This window comes from Rhinopithecus bieti, unplaced genomic scaffold (assembly GCF_001698545.2).
Source record: "Rhinopithecus bieti isolate Rb0 unplaced genomic scaffold, ASM169854v2 scaffold_12088, whole genome shotgun sequence".
In the NCBI taxonomy this organism is placed as follows: Eukaryota; Metazoa; Chordata; class Mammalia; order Primates; family Cercopithecidae; genus Rhinopithecus; species Rhinopithecus bieti.
The window spans coordinates 3119639-3146321 of record NW_016807975.1 but is presented as its reverse complement, the minus strand read 5'-3'; the positions used below and the strand labels follow the sequence as shown (position 1 = coordinate 3146321).

At 37.4% G+C, this 26683-nt stretch overlaps 1 protein-coding gene and 1 long non-coding RNA gene across 4 annotated transcripts in view; one reads left to right on the top strand and one right to left on the bottom strand.

Annotated features, from left to right (window-relative positions):
* LOC108537164 (uncharacterized) overlaps positions 1-3467 on the top strand; it is a 22784-nt gene extending 19317 nt beyond the window's left edge. The window contains exon 4 of the long non-coding RNA XR_001887726.1: positions 3101-3467. This is a non-coding gene — a long non-coding RNA (uncharacterized LOC108537164). The remainder of the gene's footprint in view (positions 1-3100) is intronic.
* The window catches only part of GRIN3A (glutamate ionotropic receptor NMDA type subunit 3A), a 184499-nt gene that overhangs the window by 60157 nt on the left and 97659 nt on the right, over positions 1-26683 (bottom strand). For all 3 annotated transcript variants that reach the window (XM_017884301.1, XM_017884302.1, XM_017884303.1), the window contains exons 4-5: positions 9101-9246; positions 4890-5005 (exon numbers count right to left, since the gene is read on the bottom strand). In XM_017884301.1, coding sequence (XP_017739790.1) covers positions 4890-5005; positions 9101-9246 — 262 coding nt within the window. The remainder of the gene's footprint in view (positions 1-4889; positions 5006-9100; positions 9247-26683) is intronic.

The window sequence follows — 26683 nt, the reverse complement described above, 5'->3', positions numbered from 1 at the left end:
AAAAAAAAAAAAGAAAAAAAATTGTTACACAAGAAATAATAAATATTAAATCACTCCACTCAATCATGTCTGGCTTAATTTGCAATCAGTGGCTAAAAACATATTACTATCCCTTTAAGATTTCTATTTTAACACATGTATTGAATACTGATATTTTAATGATTTCTAGCAATAATAATCATTTTTAGCTAATGAAAACAAACTATGCATCTGGAATGATGGGAAAAACAGGAAAATAAATTATGTGATGATTAGAAGAGTTATTTGTTAAAAGAGATAAAAATCCATTTTATTCAAAAACATAAAATAATAAAACCTTGAGGGTTTTATTTCTGTCCCCATTTATCAGTTGCTTTTCAGATTTCCTTGTGTTCACTGGTCAAAGAATTCTCATTTTAAATTGCTGACTCAACTTAGCAGCCTGAGTTGCTTTCATTATTACTAGAAACGTGGCTTTGCAATAAAGACAGGGTTGACTATTTTGCGGTTGATGGATGAAGCAAAATGGAATCCTTCAACCCTAAAGATGAAGGCATCAGGCATCCTGGAAATTGGATACAGCTTAATAGCCCAAGAGGACAATTTTCAGAATAGAATCCTGATCTCTTCACCATGGATAAATCAGCTTTATTCAGCTACGAGTGGTGGAAATATATTTTGGCTAGCAAATGCATAGTTAGAAATTCATAAACTAAAAGAATCTTCTGAAATGTTGCTGGAAAAGAGATGTTTTGAAAATAGCATCTCAGATAGGGTTAAAAAGGCTTCAGGGAGAAAGATTTATTCAATTTTGCAGTCTATCCTTGGAATACCAAATTTAGCTACTCTGGGACAATGGTTGAGAACATATTGTAATGGTCCCAACTATAAAGGGACTATAAAATGGGTTTCCCTTAGCCTCAGCACATCAAAGTGGGGAGAGAAATGTGTGGGAGAAGTTGAGACTTATGAAGACTATCTTGGAAGAATTTTACAGTTAATTGGTCTCAATGTATTAATCAATATACTATATAATGATAATTTGTTGAGCACTTCTTATGGGCCAAACAAGTTTCTACAGTACATGCTTCATATGCATTACTTAATCCTCACAACAATTCTATCATAAATTTCCTATTTATGCAGGTGAGAAACCTGAGGAGCAGATTAGATAACTTGCCAGTTAATGACAGCAATTTTATCCTAACCCAAGCACTCAGACTTCAGAGCCAATGTTCCAAGCACTGTATTAAATAATTATTGAAAAGCAAGTAAAAGAACAAACTCAAAAGCAGGCAAACGTCTTTGGCAGAAAGGTCACACATCATTATTGTGCAGTTACATTACTCTTTCTCCTTGTTTGAGCTTTATTGTCAGCTAACTGCAATGCACAAATTGGAGACATGTATTCATTTATCTCAACACTTTTTTTTTCTCCCCTGCACACAATATGTATTTGTGCCTCTGGTTTATGGTATTTAATTCGACCAAAGGCTTTCCACATGCTTTTGAATCCTTAATAGTTTTGGTTTGCTTTGCTATATACTCTGTACCAATGCGTACTCATGAAAGGGTTTCAAACTCAGTGTGGAACCACTGTTTCTTATTTGCCTTACTTTTCCCTTTTAAGTCAAGATAAATGCAGAATGCTGAAGTTGGGAGGGATAGTTAATAGTTATCTTAGTCTGTTCAGGCTTCTATAACAAAATATCATAGACTGGGTGACTTAAAAACAAAAGAAATTTGTTTCTTATAGTTCTGGAGGCTGGGAAGTCCAAGATCAGGGCACTGGTAGGTTTGGTGTCTGGTGAGGGCCTGCTTGCTGGTTCATAGATGGTGCCGTGTAGCTAGGTCCTCACATGCTGAAAAGGGTGAATGAGTTTCATTGAGCCTATTTCATAGGGACACTAATTCCATTTTATTAGGGTGGAAACTTCATGACCTAATGTCATCACCTTGGGGATTAGGTTTCAACATACGAATTTTGGGGAGGCACAAACATTCAGACCACAGCAGTAGTTACACTGAGTGTCACACATAGAGTACTGAGTGTGTTACTACTATATACAGTGATGGTACATTCAGCATGAAGGAATCATTGCACTCTGTTTTCTCTCCTAAGTACATTTAAACATTTGGGAAAGTGTAAGTACAAGCTATTAACTACCTAAGTGAGTCAATTAGGTACTTATTTCAAACCTAATTCATTATTTAATAGGTAATACCTCATTTATTACATTAATGTTATATGCCTAGCATTGTACTAGACCCTGTGAAAGGATATGGGTAGGCATATAAAACATTCCTGTAACCTAAATGACCAAGTATTGCTCATAAATCGCTTTGATGATTTTTTTATGCCTATACAGTCTAACTTAATAATAAAGTTCACATTTTAATAAGTTCAAGAAACTTAAATGTTGTCAAAGGATAGCATATATTTTTAACAATTTAATTGAGAGAAATATTTTCTTAAAATTCATGAAATTATTTCTCTCAATTAAATTGTTAAAAATATATGCTATCCTCTAATAACATTTAAGTTTCTTGAACTTATTAAAATGTGAGCTTTATTATTTAGACTGTCGGTGGCTCACACCTGTAATCCCAGTACTTTGGGAGGCCGAGGCGGGCAGATCACTTGAGGCCAGGAGTTTGAGACCAGCCTGGCCAACATGATGAAACCCTGTCTCTACTAAAAATACAAAAATTAGCCAGGTGTGGTGGTGGGCACCTGTAATTCCAGCTACCTGGGAGGCTGAGGCATGAGAATTGCTTGAACCTGGGAGGTGAAGGTTGCAGTGAGCTGAGATTGCGCCACTGCACTCCAGCATGGACGATAGTGAGACTTAGTCTCAAAATACAAAAATTGTGAAATTCATATGTTTAAGAAAAGTAGCAATCAAGGTTTTGACTAGTATTTCTACCACATTATTTTGTGTAATTTATACATATCTTCCTTTTGTATTTTACTGAGTTATGTTTTTAGGCTATAAACTTATTGGCAGAAGCGGAATTGAATTAAATTTTCTGAGGTGTACACCATCCATTTTGAGAATAACCTCACAATTATAACAATATTCTCTCAATTAAAACCTGCAGTATTTCTGCTCTCTTGCAGGGAGGGCTTTTCCATGCGCCATTTTGTGCCCATCTCCTTTGAAAACAATGTGATGCCTAGAGATGATGGGAACTGCAAGACACTAAGTCTCAGGAACACAGATGGAAATGTAAACAGGAAACCAGTGGGAAGTTAATTGTGTGACATCTGGCACTAGGGTCCAGCAGAGGCAAACAAGCCATCTTACCACTGTCTTTTGACAAGATAGAGTTGTCCCCTGAAGATAAAGGTGGAAGATGGAGCCCCTCATTCTTATATCCTCTACCCATGATTCATTCTTAGTAGCTCCTAATGGCAGAAGGGACCTCAGTTACCCAGTGCAACTAGGACGGAAATAAAATGTAACATCCCCAGATGCCATAAAAAATGAGAAATTTTTCATTGTTACATAAAAATGGGATTATATACTGAATGTTGTTTATTTTCTAGCTTTTCTTTTTTTCCCTTTGCTATCTTAGATGGTAGTCTTAATGGAAGACCACTACTGCTAATTGCCTCTCTTTCTGAGTTCTATCCCTGCTTCAGGTGGGGGTTACTATGTCTGGAGAGGGGACTGATTTCTGCTAGGAGAAGATGTGGAGAAATAGCATCAGTTGTAACACTCTCATTTATCATGAAAACAAAGACAGAGGTAAAAAATCTGCTGATACATTTAGAGGAGACAGAGACCAACTGTGGTTGGGAAATTGAAATCAGAATAGTCTTGATATCCTAGTTAACATACAGGAAAGTACAGATTTCAGGAAATAGCAGTTGGGCACCCCCATGGGATTGTTTTAAGCCAAAGTGTTTTCTGAAAAGTGAGCATAGCTGTCTTGAGAACCAGCATGGGCTGTCTTGAGAGCCAGCATGTACTGTCAGGGAAGGGAAGCTGGGAATTGGGAAAAATGAAATTTGCTGGTTCAAACTATCAGGTCCATATATCAACCATCATTCAGAATGAAAGGAGCTACTGACAAAGCAATCTTTCTTTGGTTCTGAAGTTTGATTGATTGGGTGATCACATTAGAAGGAAAAATTTGCTGCCAGTGGAGAAAAAGACTTGAGATCCCAAACAAGGATCCCAAGGTTTTGTTTGGGACCCTAAAGGGTATTAAACTATAGAATGAGTTTTTTTTTCTACTTATTTTCCAACTAGTGGAAGAATACTGATTTAAGAACCATGAGCTTTAGATTTCAGTCCCAGTATTATTATCTAATTGTACAATTGTGAAAATGTTATGTAATGTTCCTGGGCTTTCTTGTTTATCAAATGAGTAGACTGGATTAGATCAATATTGGGCCCTGCCCGCTGTAAAAGGTAATCATTTTAGTTTTTCCATCAGATTTGCTACAGTATTTGGCTGTTAGAAAATACAGATTTCCCTGAATTTTGGGAGGCAGATGTGGGAGGATCACTCGAGGCCAGGAGTTGGAGACAAGCTTGGGCAACATAGCACATAGCAACACCCTGCCACTACACACACACACACACACACACACAATACAGATTAAATTAAATTAACTCCCCATTTATTACACTGTGCCACCACTCCAAGATATCTGAAGCAACATCATTTGGGTAACAATAATTTTTCCCCCCTAACAATTAGGTAAATAAATATTTGTTGAATAGGTGAAAAATAAATTCCTAACTTCAGCAACTTCATAGCTAAGTGCTTATGAGTTGAAAATGAAAACAAGGGAAGATGAATAGCTCTTTGCTTCTGACTTTGGCATTTGTGACTTGCTAGGTTGGCAAACTGAGCACATCCTGAATAAAGGTGAATCAAGAGTGACTGATTAATACCTTCTATGGCAAATGGCTTCCCCACAGTGAGAAGTTTGCAGTCAGCATCTATTGACACTTCATAATCCAGAAGGGCTTTGTCCATGATGAAGGCGTCTAGTTTCTCTGGATCATTCCTATATTTAAGACCAGAGGAGAAAAGTGAACATGATTCATTAATGGGAAGGAAGCATGAAGGCTGACAGCCAGCTTTTGTTTAGGGGACAGAAACTTGGACACTAAGGGCCGCACAAGCTACCTAGGTGCTGACTTAGCTGTCTTAGCTTCTCACTGACTTCTAGACTACAGACCAGGGGAAACAGACACTCTTATAAGAGAGCGTGACATCTTTCCAATGGGTTTATCTACCAGCTCCTTTCATTACTTGTAAATCCATCATTAAAGCCAGAGCCACTCTGAATTGAATAGGAAGTGCATAGAGAAGGTTTATTCTTACTACACTATTAGAGTGACTTCTTGTTGTTAGGCATTGCATTCATTGTTCTCTATACATTTTATCACTCACAATGACTGTGATATAACAGATGAGGAAATTGAGGCTCAGAGGGTTGAAGTAACTTAAACCAGGTTACACAGCTAGTAAGTATTGGGACCAGGTTCAAATGAAAGGTGAGTCTCAGCACAGGCTGAGCTTCCACCTACAAAGAGGTCAAGGAAGGAGAAGTTTTATAAGGAGATAACTGTCTAAAATACATGCAATGATTTCTTTGTTTCCAGCCACTTCCAGTTCTTTTTGGAAAGAAGAAAGACATACATCCATTTAGGAAAGGATTTTCTATCAGGAAAAGTTTCAGAAAAATTCTTAGTCCAATTTGCTTTTATTGTGACCATGTCATGAGCCCATCCCTGGATATTGTCACCATGGAAATGGACTATTATTCTTATTGGCTAGGCAGTGTAACCTGGAGCCAGGGGTGGGGTTCACTGCACATAAATCAGTGAGAGTAGAAGAGGGATGAAGAAATGCAGGATGCTGTGACCAAAAAGAGGGAATGGATTCTTTGAAGACCAGAAAAGCAACCATTTTGTGCACCATATTATCTCCCCAGTTAAAGTGTAAGTTTCTTGAGAATAAGCACTCTGTATTACACTTCTTTCTATCTCATGCAACAACGACCTCAGTTCCTTTTTGTTGTGTAGGTGTAGGTATTTGCTTTTTGAAAATAAAACATTTATTAATTTGAAAAAAGAACGGATTTTCTACCCTTAGAGTTGTCCAAACAGCTTTGCAAAAAAAATAACTTTTCTATCCCTTCTGGGCTCAGTCCTTCCTCTCTTAGATCCAGTGGAGAGGCTGTTCTAATTTAACACAGTGTGACTTCTAAACAGAGGAGAATATGACTAGAATTCATAGAAAATCAAAAAGAGAAAGATATCCCTAGACACCCAGAAGATTTATCAGTGGACAGGAAACACATCTTTACACGAATGGCTTCGTCTGGGTCATGTATAGACATGTAGTCGGTTGGTCAGCTTCCCTTTTTGATACCAATGACCATTGCTTTCTTATCCTACTCTTCAAATAAGTGAAACAGCCAATTTAAAATGCACCCCCTTTTCCAAGAGGTATTGGATTTAAGTTACAATGAGGCCCACACTTAACTTTAACCAAAATGAAGCACCTCCCAGCTCTACAGTGATGGGAAGCTTCAGAAAGGGTTGGCGATGTGCATTACTCCTAGGAGGTGATAAGGAATCTTAATGGAATCCTGGCAATAAAATAAAAACTGAGCTGAGAGCTGTTTCTCCAATCAAAGTTCGACTGCCACAGTACCATAATGTACCTTGACAGCTACCTAGCAACAAGTTATCATCTGCCAATATTCCACAAATATTTGTGGTAGCAATATGACAATAAAAAAGATGAGGTTCATTTCAGTTTTTTTAAACCAGTAATTCATAAAGCCTAATGTCTCTGGTATCCTTCCTTAAGATAACTACTCTTGATTTTGGACTGCAAAATGCAGATAGCTATAATAAATTTCAATCACATGAAAAGACAAGAAGTAGTCCGTTCTCAGACTCCCATAGGACCCTTAGTCACCGGTGAGGAAATGGCCAAGTGGGATCCAGGCACAAGTAGCTTCAAGACTGGCTGAATCACTGTTGTGGTTTGCAGGGCCCCCAGTGGTTATTTCTATTATAGAATCATGCCCTGTCTTTTCTTAAGCATTGTTTAAAAATACATATCACATATCACAAGAAAACAGTCATATATTAACATAATAAAAGAATAAGCATTTTATTGGGAGTTAATGTTTTTAGAAAACTGTTAATGAGAAAGCAGGGCCCTGAGAGAGTAGAATTAAGTAGAAGAGAATTTTGATGGGAGAGGGAAAGGACAGGTTCAATATGTAGAAACCTTTCTTGCACAGGCAATGCTAGGGATTGTGCCTTGTAGGTCAGTGCTCTGGGATGCCAGGGAGGTAACATGAAGACTGTGGTTGTGGGAAGTGGTGGCTAAGGGCACAGGAAATGATTAGACTGAAAGTGGAGAGATAAGGCCCAGAGAGAAGTGGTGAGAGGGCATTAATGGTAAGCTGTGCATATATTCCAATTTCACCTCAATCAGTGAATTGCTTGGGGAGCTTGTTAAAATGAAGATTCTGATGCAGTAAGTTTGGGATGAGGCTGGAGTTGCTGCATTTCTAACTAGCTTTCAGATACCAACTGGAGCATAGATGTTGCTGGAACATGGACTATTCTGCAAACATCAAGGGCCTACTCTTCCATCATGGTTCCTAGACTAGTCTGAAGTAGTGGCTGGATTCCAGAGACCTGGTCCTAGTCCTGACTCTGCCACTCGCTAGTTGTATTACCAAGGAAAATGGACTTGTTTTGGGCCTTCATCTGTGACTGCTTTCCTAAAGATTGCTTCTCTTCAGGCTAGGGTGGCACCAGTGCTGGGCATGTGGGACTTCTCAGGTAAAGCTCCTGAGATACATAAATTTCTTGAGTGGAGTGGAAGTGCTGGGCACTGCAGCAGTAGCTCGTCTCATCCTTTTTCACACTGTCAGCAGAGCCCAGTTTGTCTGCCATTTGCTGGAAACCATTGCTACCCTGACATCTTATTCTTTCTTTCAACCATAAATTTGCCTGAAGAAGAGAATACACGAGAAGATCTGGGAGGCAAAGGGACTCTAAACTTCATGTCAGAGAGAGACTGTAATGTGTTGATGTTCTTGCAAAATTAAAAGTGACATTTCATAATACACATCATATATAATTTTGCAAATATGAGAGAACGAGGCTTTTTCTCTAAGCTATAGTTAAAAGTCCATAAAACATTTTAAGTGGCCTGTTTCTAAAGTTGTTGAGAAAGACAAAACCCTTGTGTTCCATGAAATTATTTATTTATTTCTATTCTTTCTTAAAAAAGAATTTGAGGTGGCAGGTCCTGCTGTGCATTGGGGAGATTATTGACGCTGACCATGGAGAAATTAGTTTCCTGATGCTGCACAGTTCTAGGAATTGGAGGTGTGGATGTCTGTTATTAACTTGATTCCATCAAGCAGGAGGGAGAAGACTGCTTACCCTCATGCCTTCCTGTTTTTCAGGAACCATTCTTTCCCTTTTCTCCAGAAGACTAGACAGAGCAGAGCCATCACTGCACCGTCTGCCTTTGTATTCAACTTCATTGAATTACAGGCTCTGATAATCTGCCATGGCAGTGTGATTTCTTGTGATTGCTTCTCATAAATTCTGATGAGAAGAATGCAAGCATGGGAATCATTGTCTTCTATCTTATTTCCTTTCTATAGAAAATATCTAAGATAAATTCCATTTCCTCATGGCAAGAGGAGGCATTCCCTGGGTTTAGAGATATATTCACTGTGAAGGAAAAGGTTGCCTTGGGACACTTTATCCTCTGGCCATATTCCCTGTGTGTTTGACTGTTTCAGCACCATTGTTTTCTCAAGTGATGTAAAGCCAGCATTTTTCCTCCACCATCTGCTATGCTAATGGCCTCACTGGTTTTTTGAACAAAGCTACTACCAACTTGAGACTATGCAGGTCACAAAGTAATCTAGGTCACACAATTAAAACTATTTCACACTGTCTCCTGGGATCTCACACAGTGTAAAGTATTACTTAACACAACGTGGGTATATTTATCTGTCATTTTCAGAAACTAATATGCACTATGTCAGTAGCTAAATTACTTCTCTTCAGTGAGAATTTGTCTTTGGATCCAAGAGGTTGACACTCACTTCAGATACTGCACTCCATCAGGGGTGGCTGGAACATTGTACCTTCTCATGTATTCATGCATCTCTGGGAAACTTTGTCTCACATAATCTTCAGCACTGCTTTCTCGGACAGTTCCAAAGCGGAATCCTTGGGAAGGATGATGTAACTATGAGGCAGAGAAAGAAATGGCTTAAATAAAAATTATTCTTAGAATTGTTTTTAAACATTTTTTCCATAATTCTTTGAAATTTAATATTAATTTGGAACTTTTTTAACCCCCGGAGGCAGAAACATGTACATAGAAATGTACAGACATGGCTACATGCTTTTACATCAAAATTGTTCTATCTTTAGAAGCAAACAGATGGAAACAGCAACAAAAAAATACAAAACAATTTTTTTGCATGTTGAGAACCTATTAGAATTCTTTAGAAGCTGTGCAAATTGGCATGTAGAATCAGTCTCATTATAGTAAATTGCATATCAGACAAAGTGTATGTTCATAATAAAGATTATGATACTCCTTGGTTAAAATGACATAAAACCCAAGTTAAAACCTTGCATCCTGAGATTACAATAAACCTGCCCTAATGCTGTAACTTCATCACTTTTGTGTTTAGCCACCTTTATACTATATTACATTTTGTTTATTGAATTTATTTTTGGTGTTATTTTAAAATGCTATCTTTCCTTCAAATAACTATATTATCCAATGCTGAGTCATGCTGTACATTTGCTCAAATGGAATGGTATTTAAGATAATTTGGAGTGACAGAGGGGAGGGTGGCAGGAGTAGACCTAACAATTTCGTAGGTGTCCAGGATGCAAGACCTCACCGCGTGTATTAGTCGGTTCTCACGCTGCTATGAAGGAATATCTGAGACTGGATAATTTATAAAGAAAAGAGGTTTAATTGACTCACAGTTCTGCATGGCTGGGGAGGCCTCAGGAAACTTACAATCATGGCAGAAGGCACCTTTTCACAGGGCAGCAGGAGAGAGAATGAGTGCCGAGTGAAGTGGGAAGCTCCTTATAAAATCATCAGATCTCATGAGCACTCACTATCATGAGAACAGGTAACCTAAATCATGAGGGTAACCGCCCCATGATTCAATTATCTCCAGCTGGTCCCTCCCACATCACATGGGAATTATGGGAACTACAATTAAAGATGATATTTGGGTGGGGACACAGCCAAACCATGTCACCACGAGAAAAGACTGTGCATTGGGAGTCCTGCAGAGACTTTCTGTTACTAAGGAGAATAAAGATATATCACACGAAAACTTACTATTCAATGAAAGTTGTAGAGAAGCATTAATGTGTAAAGCATGGACTATTTAAAACATAAGAATGAACTGGGATTGGGCCACATTGCTGTAGTCAGCAATATTTAGAGATTATACATCTCCACAATAATTATAATCAAGTCTTTGCACATTTTTGTTTTGCTTGATATTAACATTTTATGTAATTAGTTCTGATGTGAATCCCTGGGGACAGAAATCTATGGATGGGCTTCATGGAGTTTATAAACCTCCTGAAATAGTAGGCAATAGTTTTTGTAAATGTGTTTGTAATTTTCATCTAGAAGGGAGATAATATAGAGTATTTTGTTAATAATTAGGTTTTTAAGTTGTTTACCCTAAAAATGATTAAGAACTCAACAAATATGGTGACAAATAACATATATTTGAAGATGAATTAGTTTTGACACACAGTAAACATCTAATAATATGTTAATAGTTAAATAAATTATATGGCACATTCTTTTTTTGGTTTTGTTTTGAGGCGGAGTCTCGCTCTGTTGCCCAGGCTGGAGTGCAGTGGCGTGATCTCAGCTCACTGCAAGCTCTGCCTCCCAGGCTCATGCCATTCTCCTGATATGGCATATTCTTATAGAGTGTAATGCAACATACAAATCACGTTTGTAAAGTATGTTTCATAAAACAAGGCGAATGCTCATATGACAAGTGGAAAAAAACTTTCATATGGTATGATAAAAATTAAATATGTATACATTTATTTAAATGCTATGATTTCCCATATATATTATACACACACACACACACACATGCACATACACAACTTGGAAGAAAACCCATTGGTGTTGAATTTATAGACATAGTTTTTAATTTACAGATTATCTGCAGAAACACTTATGTTTGTAGGTAGAAAAAATATTTTAAAATCAGCAAAATCATTCATTTATTCAACATTTATTGAAGGTCTACTGTGTACAGCTCTCAAAGTTACTAGGGTGACAAAGATAAACACCTGCAACCACTGCCATATAGGAGCTCTTAAAACCTGGTTGTTCATTGTATTTGTTTGGCATTCCACTGTTAAGTAAGTAATATAGCTTACTCTGAGTCTAATGTAATTGTTCCATACAGTGAACAAATTCTAAGGTTTTATGTCAGCATAACCTTAATGCCACATCAACAATAATAACAATATTTAACATTTATTAAACACTTATTATGTGCCAAACATGATACTTAGAGCTTTACATGCATTATCGTGCTGAATCCTCATAATAGCTTCATGAAGAAGGCACTGTTACTTCCTCTTAGGGATGGGTAAACTGAAGCTCAGTAATGTCACGCAGTTGTAAGTAGCAGGGACTGGCTCAGAATCCATGTCTATCTTATTTCAAAGCATATGCTATCATCTACTACATCATCTTGCATTCTAGCTCACTACAACCACTGAAGGGATGATGTTTATTAGGAGGAACTCACCAGGCTTTAAAAAATATTATCCTTACGCCTTGAACCCCCCGGGCTGTTCTCATAGTAGCAAATTGCAGTCATATGGCTTGAGCAAGGCACATTTATCAGCATTGTCTGCCCAACATCTATTAATTTTTCAAGACCTAGGTCAAAATTTTCTATGTGAAGTCTTTTGTCTTGTGTAGCTTCACTCTCCTACCCAGAAAAACAACAATAATAAAACTACTTATTCATCTGTGCTGATATAGTAGCTTGCACATATAAAATATGTAGGCAAAGACCTAGGTCAAAATTTTCTATGTGAAGCCTCCGGTCTAGTCTAGCTTCTACCTCCTACCCAAAACAACAACAATAGAAAAACATAACTACTTATTTATCTGTGTTGATATAGTAGCTTGCACATATAAAATATGTAGACAAATATTTATTTAAGCAATCTTTGACCTTTCCGTGCATTATCTCCTTTGATCCTACCAAGAAATGTGAGGTAGATATGTCTATCATCTATTTACATAAAGAAACTGAAGGTTAGAAAGTGTGTCATTTGTCTAAGGTCACAGAGCTAGTAATTGTACCTGGGATTTGAATTCAGCCTGATCAAAGACATTCAGCTTTAGACAACCGTAGAACACTGCTTCTGATACTATATCATACTGACTGCCTCCATCTAGTTATTACAAAATTTGCTACTTGTATGCCAGGCAGTAAACTAAGGGCTTTTAACATTTTCACAATGATCTTACATGATAGATGTTATTTTCTTATTTTGCAGATTAAAACACTGAGGCTTGGATAGTTAAAGTAACACCAACTTCTCACAACTAGGAATTAATAAGCTTCAGCCCATCCTATTTTCTGTAACTTGCAGACCAAGTTTCATTTGTTTGTGTAGTGCAGTTACCGATCACGACCCTTGGCACCTTGCAGGTAGTCTACATCTGTTTGTCAAGTTAATTCATTTTATCTAGTCTATTTTTCTATCCTGCTCTATCCATTTAACTTATATGCATTCTTTTGCTCTCAGTTCAGTAATTACTTCCCTAACTTATTGTGTAGGCCAGATTCTTTTTTCGTAAGCCCAGTACATATACCTATCTTTTGTAGAACCTATCACAGTTGCAGTTTTTAATTTAATTATGTAATCATGTGATTAGTGTCTAGACTCTCAGTTTCTTCACTAACTGGAAGCTCCATGTGAACAAGAATAATGTTCATTTTAATTTATCCTTGTATTTCTAATGCCTTTCATTGTGTAGTTGCTCAAGAAAATATTTGATGAGTAATTAACTGATAACTATTATTTGAACTTAGAGGAAGGTGACAGCTTTGCCATCTCACTTAGCACAAACTATGCTAACAGTATAGCTTGCAACTCAGACTTTCTAAATAAACCCTCTCTTTAAGGTAAAAGGGCTGTAGAATCATTAATTAAAATACTTTTCTCTCATATAGAAACAGAATTCCTTCCAGAAGTACACTCTTCACACTATGTTGTGATAATACTTTTATGGCCTATGACTTGTTTTTAGGGAAATCCTGCTTTTCTGGGTCTCATTTTCTTTTCTGAATGCACCAGCACATTTTTCCTTTCCAAAGCATGGAAGGAATCAGGGAACCAGCAGACCCAGTCTCAGAATTCTGGTGGAGGACTGTCTCTTTGTGTTTTTCCTTTGCATGACTTTCTGTTGTATTTGTTCATCAGCTCCCATATCTGCCTTATTGGCTCTGTGAAGGCAAAGGTTCTGAGGTTCTGAGAATGGAAAGTTCCTGTAAGGGTTAGCAAATAACCAGACTGCAGGAGAGAAGGCGTCTTATTAGCCTGACACTCTAACATAGAAATGTTTTGTAAACACTGCCACTGCTCTTATTTGAGTTACTGTCATTTCTGTCATCCACATATTCCCTTTCTTTCTTTCTAATCCACTCAGAGAAACTGTAGAATTCAGATCTGATCATGTCCCTCACTTGCTTAATACCCATCAATGGTTCCCCATGGCCCTTGGGATGAAGTCCAAACTCCTCATATGGCCTCTAAGGTTCAGCATGTTTGGCTCCTGCCTTCCTTTTCCTAGCCTTGTCATTCTACTCTCCTCCTGGCCTTCCAAGCTTTGGCCAGTTCTCTCATTTCCAAAGCAAACATTTTGCTTGATCAGAGCTCTTGCATACAGTCTTCAATCTGCCTGGGACACTTTTTCCTCATCCCTACTGCTTTGTCTAGCTAACTCTTAAATGTCACTTCGTGAGGAAAGCCTTCACTGACCCCTAGACCTATAACACCCTCCCATTATACCAACAGTTTCACATAGCACTGACAACACTTGGAATTATTTTTGTAATTTGCCTTCCCTGCTAGATTGTAAGTTTCCATGAGGATGGTGCCCATAGTGATCTCATTATTCGTGTGGTTGTAAGTCTTCAACAAATGTCAGCTGCTATTATTATTATCATTGTTATGCAACAAACACAGTGCTTAGCACATAGTGTATGCTTGATAAACACTGGCATAATATATGAATTATCATCATTATTAAGAGAATTAATGAAATTAGGTTAGATACATTAAAAATTTGATGCTTTTCGTCACACCTCCTGCTGTCTTTTTTCTCCTTAAAATTAATTTTTTCCTTTGTTACTTTAATTCTTTCAAAAAGATATATTCTTCTTTCTGTGTGTGAGATTATATTGAAAAATAACCATGGGCTACTCAACAGTCACAGAATAATAGAATCAGAAAAGGGATCTGAGAAGCTATTGATGCAACCCAGTGGGGCAGGACAGTCTACCCTGTGTGTAATTCAGACAGCCAAGGATGTCAGAAAGCCTATATCAAGGAAAAAGGATAAAAGTGTACAAAGAGCTTAAGCATTTGAGCTGCATTACAACCACCACCAAGAAGTCCCAGTGAGAGAAGCATTTCTTTAAAGTTTCAGCTAAATATCTCACCAGCTCTTCCGATTCTGTTTATATTTGCATCAACCTCTTTAGGCCTCAGGGAAATATCTAAAGTTAAACTGCCTATTTGTATGTGAATTGTTCAGTATTAATGGAATACTGAACTCTACACAGAGTACCTACATGGAGAATAATCAAACAGACATTCCCCAGAAAGCAGAGAAATGGCTCAAAACAAAATGAGGCAAACTCGGGAAATAATCAAGTTGCTATGTCCAAGGTAGATGTAATGCTGCAGATTAAAAAATAATCCCGGCCGGGCGCTGTGGCTCAAGCCTGTAATCCCAGCACTTTGGGAGGCCGAGACGGGCGGATCACGAGGTCAGGAGATCGAGACCATCCTGGCTAACAAGGTGAAACCCAGTCTCTACTAAAGAATACAAAAAGCTAGCGGGCGAGGTGGCGGACGCCTGTAGTCCCAGCTACTCGGGAGGCTGAGGCAGGAGAATGGCGTAAATCCAGGAGGCGGAGCTTGTAGTGAGCTGAGATCTGGCCATTGCACTCCAGCCTGGGCAACAGAGTGAGACTCCGTCTCAAAAAAAAACAAAAAAAAACAAAAATAATCCCAATGCTGAGTATACTCACTTAAGGTCTACATCTGTACCCATCTGAGATTAATACTTAATTCATCAGTGAAATGTAGTCACTGGACCTGGTATTACATTCCTTGGAGTTGAGTGGAAAGGACTATTCCTAACTTGCCTAATGGAATAGGATATAGCGTGTATTGAATTCACAGCTCTCTTCCACGGCATTACCTTATCCACTTATAACCTGTGGATGCTATAGTATCAAGTAGTCTCAGGGATGGAAGGGGCTTTGTAAGTCTAATCATCCACTAATGTCTGAGTCATCAGTGGACAATTAGCAGGGGTCCCAAACCCCCGGGCCAAGGACAGATAATGGTCCGTGGTCTGTTAGGAACCAGGCAACACAGCCATGCACAAGCGAGCATCACGGCCTGAGCTCTGCCTCCTGTCAGGTCAGCAGCAGCATGAGATTCTCACAGGAACATGAACCCTATTGTGACCTGCAAATGTTAGAGATTTAGGTTGCACATTTCTTAAGAGAATCTAATGATAAATGTAATATACTTGGATTATCCCAAAACCATCACCCCCACCCCCCACCCATCCATGAAAAAATTGTCCACAAAACTGGTCCCTGGTGCCAAAAAGGTTGAGGACTGCTGCTTTATAGCAAGGTTAAATGTACTGCCTGAGGTTTCTTCAAGATGTAGATTCCGATTCAGTAGGTCTAGGTGGGAGCTCAAGATTCTGCACCAACAAGCTGCTAATTGATGCAAATGTCGTGGTTTATGGACAAGGCTTTGAGTAGCAAGATTTTACTTATAATATTCCCATGAAGTGCCTGTTACACCTCTGCTTGATTATCTCCAGTGACAAGAAAATTACTCCGCTTGAGGCATATCTTCTGTAAATAAGGGTAACTTTTGTCTCCATACAACCAATTGATTCTATCTGAATGTATAATAATAAAATAACAGCTAATATGTTATAATATTTATTATATGCTAATAAATTTATATCTAATGAGATTGCTACTTTTATTATTTATTGTTACATATGAGGAGCTGTGATTCAGGGAGATTAAACAGCTTGTCTAACATGATCAGAAAGTGATAAAGTTGGATTAAAAACCAACTCTGATTTGTAGTTCTTAACATACCCTTATCTAGCACTACATTCTGCATTTATAGACTGATATTATTGTACAAGTCTTGTGAAAATCCAACTAATACATACCTATTTGTGCTGCAACTTCAAAATCATTTTGGTTATTATAGTTGTGATCATATAATTTATAGTGAAAACTAGGACAGTTCTCTAAAAGGGGACACGATTGATGATTACATAAGGACAAAAGACACACTAGGACTGTTCTGGAAAACAAGTATGTATGTTTACCCTAGTTATTACTCATGCTCTGAATATTAGAATAGAGAAAAATGATGCTGAAAAGATTGTTGCTGAGGTCCACCCTATCTGTTTTCTAATGTGAATTACTAAGTACATCTTATGCTGCAGTTACTTTGTGTGTTATTCCTATTTTCTTGCACAGAAGCTGCTTCCTCCATTTAAATTTAAACAGTTTACTGCCTCTTCCTTCTTCATTCTGAAGCCCTCTATGTTAGGTCAGCTAATCTCTAGTCAACAACATTCTTTGACATCATGTTTGATTTATATGAGCCTTAGCCCAGGTTCTTCTGACAACTTGAGTCATTGCATCAAGTCTCTTGTAGGGACTAGGCGTCGGCAAATTCTGGTCTATGGGCCAAATCTAGCCTGCTACCAGTTTTTGTCAATCAAATTTTATGGGAACCCAGCCATGCCCATTCATTTATGTATTGTCTATGGCTGTTTTTGCACTGCAACAGTAGAAGTGAGTAAGTACAAAAGAAGCCATATGGCCCACCTGGCCCAAACAGGAAATGTTTGCTGTCCCCTGATAAAGACATTTGGAATCTAACTAGCTTCTTGACTCCCATACTTCAATTTTTTCTCTCTATTCTAAAATCCTAATGGTCACTTAGAAAGAGTCATCTTTGCAGGTAAATGAACAGAGGTAGGTTTCATAAATCTCAGCAGGCTTCCTGGCGCTATCCAGATTTAGGCTGTAGTGTGATGACACCTTATTTCTAGTTGCACTGGAGTATCAGTCTCCTTACTGGAGGTCTTGACTACTGCAGCTCTCTGCTTCCTTTTAGGACTAGTAACAGGAAGGCTCTGGTCACAAAATTTCAAACTGAAGCAACAGTATGACATTTGGACTGATTTTAGATTCTATCCCAGGGACAGATGATTTCAGAGCAGACCCCATAAGGCTGAGGTTATAAAAATTGGCCACTGGCCCACCTACTCACTTTATTTATCTTTGAGATGGAGTCTCACTCTGTCACCCAGGCTGGAGTGCACTATCTTGGCTCAGTGCAACCTCCGTCTCCTGGATTCAAGTGATTATCATGCCCCAGCCTCCCAGGTAGCTGTGATTATAGGCATGCATCACCATGCCCAGCTATTTTTTGTGTGCATGTTTTTAGAAGAGAAGAGATTTCACCATGTTGGCCAGGCTGGTCTCAAACTCCTGACCTCAAATGATCTGCCTGCTTCATCCTCCCTAAGTGTTGGGGTTACAGGCGTGAGCGACCACACTCACTTTAGCTGAGTTTTGTTCATTCCAACTTCTTCTTTGCCACTTTCCTCCATTCCACATCCTTTTCATCCAGACTTTGTGTATCTGCCATATCATTAAAGTGGAGATATTTATTATCTCCATATTATGTCTTCTATTATTTTAATAATGATAATAGCTAACCTTTATTGGGTGCCTCCCTCATTCCAGGCACTGTGCCAGAATCTTAAATTCATTGCTTTGTTGAACGCTCGCAGCATCCTTTTGTGGTGCATACAGTTGTTTTCCCCGTTTTAAAGATGGAGGAACTGAAGCTTGGAGCGAGTAAGCAACTTGCTCAAGGCCACACAACTGGAATGTGGCAGATCAAGGACATGAATCCAGAAACCTGAGAACTTGCACTATTAATCTCTAGTTTACTTATCTCTAGTATATATTATCTCAAATATATTATTTTAAATTTTTCTCTAATATGTAACTGCCTCCAGGAAAGGTTTCTCTTCTTTGAGAAGCTATAGATAAGATAGGCATTACTCAAACCTAATGATAATTTATTCCAAAAAACTAGTGCCAGTTTATAGAAATAAGACAAATAGCCCATAACCTTTGGGTTTATAAACAATATGCTTATCACAGTTAGAGCAACAGCAGGAACAACAGCATCATTTGAACAGTGCTGTTTACAAAATGCATCCATGCATATTATTTCATTCACAAGTCACAAACAGTCTGATGGCTTCTGTATCCTTTTCATTCGTAAAAGGTAAAAAAACAAGCTAAATCTATCAGCTAAATTTTTTAAAACAAGACATTCCTGTGTGCCCTGTGGGGTTCAAACATTTGTATTCAACTTCTAGCAATCTTAGTGGTGGCTGTAGGAGGACTGAGACCTGCTCCTTCTTCTCTCATACACATTTCTGCTTCTGCACTGGACATCTTAACATTTCTTTTTTCCACTCGGTTTACAGGTGGGAGCTAGGGAATAAACTAGAAGAGAGATGTCTAAGTTGGGAGGCTGTAAAAATATGGAGAATGGGCTAGAGAAAACAATGAATAACTAGAGGAGATGTTAGAGATCTTTTAGTCCATTCTTTTATTTTTATAGATAACAATACAGGTAGTTTCCATCTATTAAGTATTTCCCATTTATTAAGTACTTTCCATATTTCAAGCATTTCGCTAACACCTTAACATGAATTGTATGATTTAAACCTCTAACAACAATACTAAATAAGCAATATTTGTTACAATCTCCAACTTTCACATGAGAAACTAAGGCTTGAATTTAACTAATGTGTCCCAGATAACTCAGGAAATAGGCATAAAGGAGAGTTCTGAACTTAATCTAATTCCAGAGCCTTTGTATCTAAACATTATACTTCCTGATCTAGGCAAGAAGGCGATTTAGGCCCATAATAAGAAGTGTGAAGAAGGGACTTGCTCCAGGTCACAAAAAGTAATGTAAGAGTGAGACTGAAAAATCCTAATTCAGGGCTAAATAACATCTGTCCCCTCCCCACATGAATATGGCTAATAAAAATAACTATTCCTTGTTTTTCTCTGGTATCCTATGTTCAACTTTCCCCATCTACTATTTATAAAATTATAAGTTTCTAGTCTTTATTTTCTTTTCTAAGGAATGATTTTCTGAATTATATTTGCGCAGCAACATCCGTGAAAGAGAACTGCAGTATTCATTTCCTGAGCCTCTGGATGTACCTCAGTATTTTTCTGTCTCATTTATTGTAATAAAAGAGTAGAGCCTATTGTCCTGGTCTCCAAGTGAAGTATCTGTCTACTTTTAGATACTACGGAGACCAAGCCAATGAATTATAGAATTTCAACAAAGGAATCATTACTATTCTGCTGCAAATGTTCTATCTTTTTGTTTCTTGTCTTTCCCTTTCTTTCATGCAAGTCATTTTGTTTTACCTCTTCTATGACCCTGGCCTCCATGTCTTCTCACTTTATTCATCTGGAACAGTCTGTCCTTTTTAGTTCACTGAGCCTCTTCCAACTGTCTTACTGAAAATCCCCTTCAAATCCTATTTTATGTTGAGTAATCTTGTGGGGTTAAGTCCATTTCTCCCTTATGTGTAAGACAAATTATTTCACCACTGGTGCTGCCAACACTATTGGTGTTTCCACACAAAGCATGGGATCATAATAACCATAATGGTGATGAAGTTTATGATTTAGTTCATCATGTGCCAGGCCCTGTTGAATGGTTTATATGTGCGAACTTTTAAAATCCTTAAAATAGCTAACCAACTTCTGTAAGTTTATGGAAACAGTAAATGACAAAACTGGGCAGAGCTGGCTCTGTCGTATATGATCTGGATTACTATAGTACACAGTAAACAAGTTTTTGGCATTACTAGCTATCCCCTTAACTGCTCAGCGTTAGACTCACTCAGTTCCTTTATCTGAAAAATGGCTAATTGAAAGAGTTTAGCCATTGTGCATGTAGCCAACAACCCACTGTAGGAGTTGAACTAGCCCATAACAATCTTTCATACTAGTAGCTATCATTGATTGTGCTGGTTTATGTGCTTGGCCCTCCACATTCATCACTGCATTTCGCCTCCCTATGCCCTACGAGGTAGGCTCTGTTAGTAACTCCAGTTCATGCATGAATGAAATGAAGCTTAGAGACATGAGATAACTTTCTCCAGGCTCTTCAGCCTATGTTGTTGGAATCAGTTGTTATGCATACTTATAAGCTGATTCTAGAATCCAACTACCAAGTATGATACTGTCTTACATAGAACTTTTAAAGGTAATTATGATCACAATATAATTACCTTAGACCCATTATTCTCCTTAAGATGTGATTTCACTGTAATTGTCAGGACTGGGGCTGAACTAGGTCAGCTGAGTCCAGAACTGATGCTATAGAGCTTCTTACAGAAAAAAAAAAAAAAACGAGGATTCCTTTAAGCCCATGGCATCAGAAAACCCTGGCTTTTGTTTATATAATTGACTTGCTACACACCCAAACTTCAAGGTGAAAAATGACCTGTGGACTGTGGAACTCAAACTTCTCTCTTGAGTCATTGCCCATCACCAGCAGTGTACTGTACCCCGCAGACTGAGCAGGCAGTAAGGTCCTTGCTGAACCTAGAGTCAGCAATTCTGGGCTGATGAAATGCAAATGAATAAAAACAGCTATAAATTTACCTCCAGTCTAGTGATGTAAGCCTTTTGGCACAGCTACTCAAATCCTCATGGCATAAGAACTTTTAAAATGCCAGTTTTTACTTAATTAGATAACTCAGAAGGATTAAATATTAAAGCATGTCCAATTTGGCCTTCATTCAAGATGAGCTGGGTACAAAAATATCAGTAGAAGGTTTAGCCTAAAGGTAAGCAATTATACAGCACAGACCCCAGGAAACCAGCCTCACAGACTCCTAAAAGCAAATCATCAGACAAACAGAAAGATAAATTACTGAATAAAATAAAAGAAAATCATTTCCTCTTGCTTTATTTTTCTCTTAGGCTAGCTCTTTGGGGTGACTTGGCTGTATCTCATAATTTTGTTTGTCATGACTAAATAGTCGATTTGTCCTTGTTCTGGAATTCTGAGAGAATCAGTGAGTGAGCCATTATTATGGAGGAACCCTCAAAGATTCAGGCATCTATTCTGAATAACTACATTTAGGAATAGTGGATGCCTCTCTTCTCCCCTGCCTCCTTCAGGGCAGCATGCCTGTAGCTTTCTACCTGGCATTTGCAGTTGAGACCATCTCCCAGTTTATGACTAATCTAGTGTTTGCTTATCTTTCTTTTCTGTTCAGCACATTTTCTTCTGCTACGTGAATCACAAGAGCAGCACAACTAAAGTAGCATTTTGCTTTGTGAGCCAAGCATCTGAAGGCAGCTGAGTAAAAAAGACACTTTCCTTCTTCTTTCTTTGCAAATTTGAGAAAATTTTCATGCATCAGTAACAAAAAACACATGCAATGATTTGTAAAGTTTGTAATTGAGATAAATGAGGATTAGTGAGATTAAGCAATTTGGCCAAGATTCGACAGTGAAGTGGAGCTATGGCATACATACATTTGACATATTGCACTTGTATCCTGCCTCTGGAACTTAACCGGAATGTTAGTTCTGTTTCCACTACCTTGTGTAATCCTCACAGCAAACAGACAGATATGGTTTGGTTTTGTCCCCACACAAATCTCGAGTTGTAACTCCCACAATTCCCATGTGTTGTGGGAGGGACCCAGTAGGAGGTAATTGAATCATGGGGCAGGTTTTTCTCATGCTGTTCTTGTGATAGTGAATGAGTCTCATGAGATCTGATGGTTTTATAAAGAGGAGTTCCCCTGCACAGCCTCTCTCTCTCTGCCGGCTGCCATCCACGTAAGACATGACTTACTCCTCCTTGCCTTCCACCATGACTGTGAGGGCTTCCCAGCCATGTTGAACTGCAAGTCCATTAAACCTCTTTTTCTTTCCAGTCTCTGGTGTATCTTTATCAGCAGTATGAAAACAGGCTAATACACAGACTAAACATGAAATGTGGAGATTACAATTCATAGGGAGAAATAGGCTAAGTGAAAACTGAAAGAGCAGACCAGCTTTCTGAACTGTCTCTCTGGTGACTAGATAGTATCAGTAAATTCTTACTAAGTGTTGGATGCATGAATATGCCAAAAGCATAGAAAAAGAAAAAAAAATAAAAAGTTGACTTAGAACCTAAAACTTCATGATGTTAATTAGTTTACACAATTGCACTTAAATGTATTTCATTGGTTTAAAAAAGTAACTGTGGGTGGTAGCTATTTGATTGTTTGATAATCATCATATGTTATACCAGTATTCGTTTAAAAAGTAACTAAAAAATTGATGATTTTGTAATTGCAACAGAACCCAAATAACCAAAGCCATCTTGAGAAAAAAGAGCAAAGCTAGAGATATCATAATACTTGATTTAAAAATATACTATAAAGCTATAGTAATCAAAATGGTATGGTATTGGCATAAAAACAAACACATCGACCAATGGAACAGAACAGAGAACCCCAAAATAAATCCATGCATATATGGCCAACTAATATTCAATGAAGGTCTCAGGAACACACAATAGTGAAAGGATAGTCTCTTCAATAAATGATACTAGAGAAACTGAATATCCACATGCAAATGAATAATATTGGTCCCTTGCAGTATACATTAAAACCAACTCAAAATAGATTAGAGAGTTAAATGCAATACCTGAAAACATAAAAATCTTACCAGAAAACACAGAGGAAAAGATTATTTTCACAACACAAAAGACATTGGTGTTGGTAATGACTTTATGAATGACTCTAAAAACACAGGCAAAAAAAGTAAAATTAAATAAATGGGATTCCATCAAACTAAACAGTTTCTGCCTAGCAAAGTAAATAATCAACAAAATGAAAGGGCAACCTTTAAAATGAGATAAAGTATTTGCAAGCCATATACCCAAGTCATATCCCCAGTCCCTAGGCCAGCTGGTCCATGGCCTGTTAAGAACTGGCCACACAGCAAGAGGTGAGTGGTGGGTGAGCAAATGAAGCTTCATCTGTATTTACAGCCACTCCCCATCACTCACATTACAGGCTAAGCTCTGCCTCCTGCCAGATCAGCAGCAGCATTAGATTCTCATAGGAGCATAAACCCTATTGTGAACCTCCATGTGAGGAATCCAGGTGGCATGCATTAGATTCTTATGAGAATCTAATGACTCTGTTATGAGAATCTAATGCCTGATGATCTGTCACTGTCTTTTATCACCCCTACATGGGACCATCTAGTTGCTGGAAAATAAGCTCAGGGCTCCCACTGATTCTACATTATGATGAGTTGTGTATCATAATGTAGAAATTATTTCATTATATATTACAATGTAATAATATAGAAATAAAGTGCACAATAAATGTAATGCACTTGAATCATCCCCAAACCATCCTTCCCCACCGTCTGTGGAAAAATTACCTTTCATGAAACTGGTCCCTGGTGCCAAAAGGTTGGGGACCACTGATATATGTGATATGGGGCTAATATCGAAAATATATAAGAAACTCATTCAGCTCAATAGAAAACAAACAAATAATACAATTAAAATGTGCTAAGGATCTTGAATAGATATTTTTTCAAAGAAGATATACGAATAGCCATAAAGTATATGAATAAGTGCTCAAGATCACTAATCATCAGGGAAACGCAAGTCAAAACCACAATGGGTTATCACCTTATACCTGTTAAAATGACTCTTATCAAAAAGTTAAATAATAACAAGTGTTTATGAGGATATTGAGAAAAGGTAATCCTTGTACACTGACAGTGGCATTGTAAAATGATACAGCCATTATGGGTAACAGCATGGAGTTTCCTCAAAAAACTAAAAATAGAACTGCTATATGATCCATCACTTCAGCTCCTGGGTACATATTCAAAGGAACTGAAATCAGTACTTGAAAAAAATATCTCCACTTTCATGTTTATTGCAGCACTATTCACAATAGCCAAATCATGTAAGCAACCTAAATGTCTCTCTCTCTCTCTCTCTCACACACACATACACACACATACACACACACAAATGTTATTCAGCTCTAACATGGAAGTAAATAATGCTGTTTATGACAACATGGGTGAACTTAGAGGACATTATGTTAAATGAAATAAGCCAGACACATGAAGACAAATACTGTATAATTCCACTTCTACGTGGAATAAAAAAAAAATTCACACTTGTAGAAGCAGAGTAGAATGGTGGTTGCCAGGGACTGGGTGTGGAGAGGATGGCGAGATGTTGGTCAAAGAGTACAAGCTTTCAGTTATAAGATGAATAAGTTCTGGAAATTTAATGTACACTATGGTGACTGTAGTTAATAATAGCATATGGTATATGTAAAATTTGGTAAGACAGTGGATGTTAAATATTCTTACTATACCAAAACAAAAGTAGCTATATAAGGTTATAAATAGGCAAATTGTTAAAAATCACTTTACAATGTACACATATATAAAACATGTTAGACAACTTAAATGTATGTAATTTTCATTTTTTAAATGGATAAAAATTGATTTCAACTCTTCCCTTTTCTTTTTTTCTTTTCTTCATTTTCTGATAATTTTCAGATAAACCGGCTCATTTCCAGGTGGACTATTTCTTTTCAGAATTACAGAATGTTAGACCTAAGGTGATGTTACAACTTAATTAAAAATCCTTTGTTTACAGATGAAGAAACCAGAATTGACCAATGTTAGGACTTGTTTAAGATCAAAGACTTGATTATTGAAAATGTGGGACCAGAACTTAGTTCCTGGCCCTTTGGCATTACATTAGTCACTCAAACAAAAACACAGTGTGAATACCTAGATATGTATGTGGTAAAGGTAAAATGGAATAAAAACAACCTGGAACATTTGTATCAATGTTTGAACTGTTCTAATGGAAATTATGGAAAAACTTACCTAGTTCTACTTCATAAAAATTCTTCAAAATCATACTCATTTATTTAATCTGACAAGTAATACATGACTCCATTCTCACTGTAAAACTCAAACAGAAGTTTTATAGCATAAACAAACATATTATCTCTTTTTTCCTCTCTAATTCTATTGCCTTCCTCAGAAGTAGCCATTGTTGATTTTTTAGTGATCATCACGAGTATTTTTGAGTTCATCTCGCTTTCTCTATGCCCCCATTTTCTGGGGCAGAGCTTGTTATTTAGATGTCCCGTTCCCTCTATTTTTTATTAATACACAATAATTGCACATATTTATGGGTTACATGTGATATTTTGAGACATGCATACAATGTGTAATGATCAAATCAGGATGATTAAGAAATTAATAATCTCAAATATTTATCATTTTTTGTGTTATGAACATTCCTAATTTTTTCTTCTAGCTGTTTTGAAATATAATATATTGTTAACTACAGTCACCCTACTGTGTTACCAAACACTATAACTTATTTCTTCTGTGTTTCTGTACCTATTAAGCAACCTCTCCTCATCACCCCTCCCCCCATGCTTCCTAACCTCTGGTAACCACCCTTCTACTCTCTGTCGCCATGAGATCGATTTTTTTAACTCCCATGTTGGAGTGAGAACATGTGATATTTGTCTTTCTGTGCTTGGCTTATTTTACTTAAACTAATGACCTCCATTTCCATCAATTTTGCTGCGAATGACAAGTTTTTTTTAATGGCTGTATAGTGTTCCATTGTGTATACTACATTTTCTTTATCCATTCATTTGTTGATAGACCCTTAGGTTAATTACATATCTTTGCTGCTGTGAACAGCACTACAAGAAACATGCAGATGCAGATACATTTCTTTGATATACTGATTTCCTTTCTTTTGGAATATATACCCAGCAGTGGGATTGCCAGATCTTATGGTATGATCGCTGGACCAGCAGCGAGATTGCTAGATCTACTTCTAGCTTTTTGAGAGGCCCCAATAATGTTTTTCACAGTGGCTGTACTAATTTACATTCCTACCAAGAGTGTACTAGAATTCCAATTTCTCTGCATCCTTGATGGCATATATATATTATATATATAAAGTATATTATATGTTATATATATTATATATATTTTATAAAAGCCATTTAACTAGGTGAAATGATACCTCATTGTGGTTTCGATTTGCATTTCCCTTATGATTAGTGATGCTGAGCATTTTTTCCTATACCTGCTGGTCATTTCTATATCTTCTTTTGAAAAATGTATATTCAGATCATTTGCCCATTTTAAAATTAGATTATT